The 4,188-nt window shown below is 47.8% G+C and overlaps 1 protein-coding gene across 1 annotated transcript in view; it reads left to right on the top strand.

Annotated features, from left to right (window-relative positions):
* LOC124233054 (NADPH oxidase 5-like) overlaps positions 1 to 4,188 on the top strand; it is a 36,022-nt gene that overhangs the window by 8,255 nt on the left and 23,579 nt on the right. Inside the window, exon 4 of the mRNA XM_046650102.1 lies at positions 3,674 to 3,884. Within this exon, the coding sequence (XP_046506058.1) occupies positions 3,674 to 3,884 (211 nt within the window). The remainder of the gene's footprint in view (positions 1 to 3,673; positions 3,885 to 4,188) is intronic.

Raw genomic sequence — 4,188 nt, 5'->3', positions numbered from 1 at the left:
ACACCAGTGTCTCTGTCTGGTCCCTGCCTCCCTTTTGTAGGGAGTGTTGGCAAGGGAGATCTCTGGTCCAGGAGACAAATGCCGTTCATTCAAGTGACAAGAAGCCAGAACCTTCCTTTGTTCTTTTTTGTTTGAAAAAAGAAATCGCTTTGTTGCTTTTTCTTTAAAATAATAATAGCATAAGCCCACTGTGAACATTTTAGACAATAGAGAATGGTTTAAAGAAGAAAACAAAAATCACTTGTCCCATTTTTCTATGCTGTCTTCTAACAGATCACACACTCATGACCGCACATATTTCTTTGAAATGTTTGTTTTAAACAAAAACGATTATACCGTACATACTGCCTTTTTTCATGAAACAACATAAAAATTTGGTCATGTAAGACTATATTGCTTTATAATATCATTTTTATTGTAGTAAAAGATACATAACATTAAATTTACCACTTTAACCATTTTTTAAGCGTATAGTTCAGCAGCATTAAGTACATTCACGTTGTCGTGCACCTGTCAGCACCATCCACCTCCAGAAGCTTCTCATATTTCCAAACTGAAACTCGGCACCAATTACCCAATAACTCCCATTGCTGCCTCCCCCAGGCCCTGGCAACCGCCTCTCTACTTTCTGTCTCTAAGAATTTGACTGCTCTAGTTACTTCATATAGGTGGAATCATAGAATATTTGTCTTTTATGATTGGCTTATTTCTCTTAGCATAATGTCCTCAAGTTTCATCCATTTTGTGCCATATGCCAGTCTTTTTAAGACTGAATGATATTGCATTGCATGTACAGACCACCTTTTGTTTAACCATTCATCTTTCCGTGCACACTCGTGTTGCTTCCCCCTCTCGGCTGTTGTGAATCATGCCGCTATGAACACGGGTGTACAAACATCTCTTCGAGACTCTGCTTTCAGTTCTTTTGAGCACACACCCGGAAGTGGAATTGCTGCACCAAATGGTCATTCTATTTTTAGATTTCTGAGGAACTGCCATATCCTTTTCCAGAGAAGTTGTGCCATTTTTCATTCCTGCCAGCAATGCACAAGCGTTGCAATTTCACCACATCCTTGCCAACACTTGTTGTTTTCTATTTTTTTTTTATAATCACCATCTAATGGGTGTGGAGTGGTAACTCAATGTAGTTATAGCATCATTTGCAGTGGCTGCATCATATTGCACTGTATGTATGTGGTCCCATGTTCCATGCAGCACAGCCCAGTAGTGAAGATCTCTGACTCTGAGGCTAGATCACCTAAGTTCAGATTTCAGCTCCAGGGCTTATTAATTATGTGACTTTGGGCAAGTTATTTGACTTCTCTGTGCCTTAGTTTCTTCACTTATCACATGAGAATATGATCATATCATAATAATAGTACATACTCATGAGGTTGATATGAGGATTAAATTAGTTAACTTATGTAAACTCAGAATAGTGCCTAGCACAGGATACTGCCTTTATAGGTGTCAGCTGTTATTACTATTTACTCAAACCCCATTACCAAAATGGAGAATTCCATTGTACCTCACCCCCCCCCCCCTTTTTTGGTATTATAAATGACACTGCAGTGAACATCCTGGTTTTTATATCTCTGGTGACTTTGTGGCTTAAAGGGTCTCTGAAGGCCTGGAATCATCAGAGGAAGGAAGGCTGAAGTAGGAAAGAGGTACCCACTGAGACTGGGATGGTGGGTGAGGCTAGATTGTCCAGGCCCCCAAGGCCATGGTTTGGAGTCTCGATACAATGAGCATTGGGGAGCCATTGAAGAGTGTTGAGTGGGGAGTCACAGACTGGATTTGCATCCTGAAAAGCTCAGTCTAGCTGCAGACCTGCTCCTGGGCAAGGTCTTCTGGCCTGTGGGGTTTCTCTAGCTCTCATTCCCACCTGACTCAATCTAGCCAGACTTCATCCTGGGGACCCACTCCCCAAGTTGATACCCACCCCCTCAACTACATGGGCAGTTAACCATGCTGCTTACTGAACATCTTTCTCAGATCACACCCTAGTCTCCAGGGGCCCCTCATCACTGACTGCTTTCTGACCACCAAGCTTTGCTCACACCTGGGGTTTATCAATAACCTCAGTCAGAGTGGTTGGCCTGTGGCAGGAGGAATCAGCATACTCAGCTCCTCCTCGTGGACAGAGGTGGGAGGAGGACAGGGCAGGGCAGGTGAAAGGAGGCTTGCAGTTTTATGGCAGGGACTAGAGAGCATTCCCTTCCAGGGGCCTCAGTTTTCTCTGAGAGCCAGGCAGAGGTTGACGGCCATGGAGGTAAGAAGTGGTCCTTGCAGACTGTGGGACAGTGACCTTACTAGAGAAGTATGAGAGGACCACTGGGCAAGTTGAAGGCCTTCCTGTGCCTGGTGAGCAGAACTTCCTGCTCTCTTGGGTGCTTTTCTTCAGCACTGTTTGCATAGCTGTCCTGGAGCAGGAACAGAGGAAACCGATAGTTGGATTCACCAAGGGATGGGATATTTTTAGGGTCAGTGGAATAGAAGGACAGAGGGACAAGGGAGAAGAATGTGTGCATGAGAATACTTGTGAGGAGGACCCTGGATTTGAAATTGGCCAAGGAGAGAATAAAGATGTATGGAACAGGGCATGAAGCGGGCGGAGGAGGGACTGGCACTCTGGACGTGGTCAGAAACCTGTTGCATGGTGGCTCTTGATTAGGAAAGCCAAAGGACAGGAGTTGCAGCTGGAGAGTGGGGTGTTACACCCTGCACTATGAGGTGATTACAGACTTTGGCTTTGGCCCAAATGATGATTGCATCACCAACAAGACTTTCCATTCATGTGCAACTGCCTGCTTCCAGATACTGCGTTAACTGCTTTATAATTAATTGCTATCCTTGAATCAGTTCCCAAAGGGAGGAATTATTACCCCCATTTTAGAGATGAGCAAAGTAAGGTTCATTACTCTAAAGGACTTAGAGCCCACCATCACACAGTTAGTAAGGAGCAGAAGCGTGTTGCCACCTCAGGTGTGTCTGTATCTAAAGCAGACCAAGAAACCACTAACAGGTCCTGCTGCTCACAAAAAATGAAAATATATCTAGAAAAAGTGTCCCAAGTCTCTTCTTGGTTGGTAGTTTTGGCTTCCTTCTCACATCACTTTTAGCCACTCATGTTCACATAAGGCCACATGGCTGGGCTTGAGTGCCCAGCTGTGGCCTCTCAGGACAAGATGGCTAAGCAGAGTCTGCTACAAGTTGGGGAACAGAAGGGAACTCCCCCTCACCACCACGTCATATACAATTTGCCTCTGGATAATTTAGGCTCTGGGCACATAGCTCCTTATAGGTTAAGCAAACAAGTGTATCTTCTGGGCAGATGGTCTTGGAAGTTGAGTGGTACTTAGAGAGGAGGCCGCAGATTCTGGAAAAAGGCATGCACTAAGACCAGAGATTCTCCATGCTTGGGGAGGTATTTATCTCTGTTGAGGTCGGCAGTAAGGAGCCATGGATGTTTGTGAGCTGAGGGTGACAGATGTCCTTTGATTGCCTGGTCTATACCCCTAAAGGGAGTTGGTTGGCAGAAAGCTAGAGGCGGGTGAACAGGAAAAGTCCACCACTCGATGCTATGGCTGTGCAGGGCAGGGGGAGTCTGCAGGTACAGAGTGAGGTCCAGGGGCAGGCCCCCACTGGACTTCATCCCCACTTGGGACAGGCAATGGCTCCATCGACCCAGATGAGCTGCGCACGGTGCTGCAGTCGTGCCTGCGCGAGAGCGCCATCTCGCTGCCCGATGAGAAGCTGGACCAGCTGACGCTGGCACTCTTCGAGTCAGCCGACAAGGACTGCAGCGGCGCCATCACCTTCGAAGAGCTCCGAGACGAGCTGCAGCGCTTTCCCGGGGTCATGGAGAACCTGACCATCAGGTACTGCCCCGTCTCCGGCATAGGAACTACTCGCTTCGGGGTTAGACTCCAGGTGCGAAGAAGGGCCTGAATGCACTAAGGATCCTTGAACGCCACCCAGTCGCGCCCCAGTCCCACACCAGCCCGGGCCCAGCCCCACCCAAGACCAGCTCCGTTCCAGCCCCGCCCCAGATCAGCCCCTCCCAGATCAGCCCTGCTCCAGATCAGCCCTGCTCCAGATCAGCCCCGCCCCAGATCAGCCCCGCCCAGATCAGCCCCGCTCCAGATCAGCCCTGCCCCGGATCAGCCCCGCTCCAGATAAGCC

Source organism: Equus quagga, unplaced genomic scaffold, assembly GCF_021613505.1.
Source record: "Equus quagga isolate Etosha38 unplaced genomic scaffold, UCLA_HA_Equagga_1.0 153_RagTag, whole genome shotgun sequence".
NCBI lineage: Eukaryota > Metazoa > Chordata > Mammalia > Perissodactyla > Equidae > Equus > Equus quagga.
Note: the sequence above shows the minus strand (reverse complement) of the source record. Positions and strands in the feature narration are given on the sequence as shown.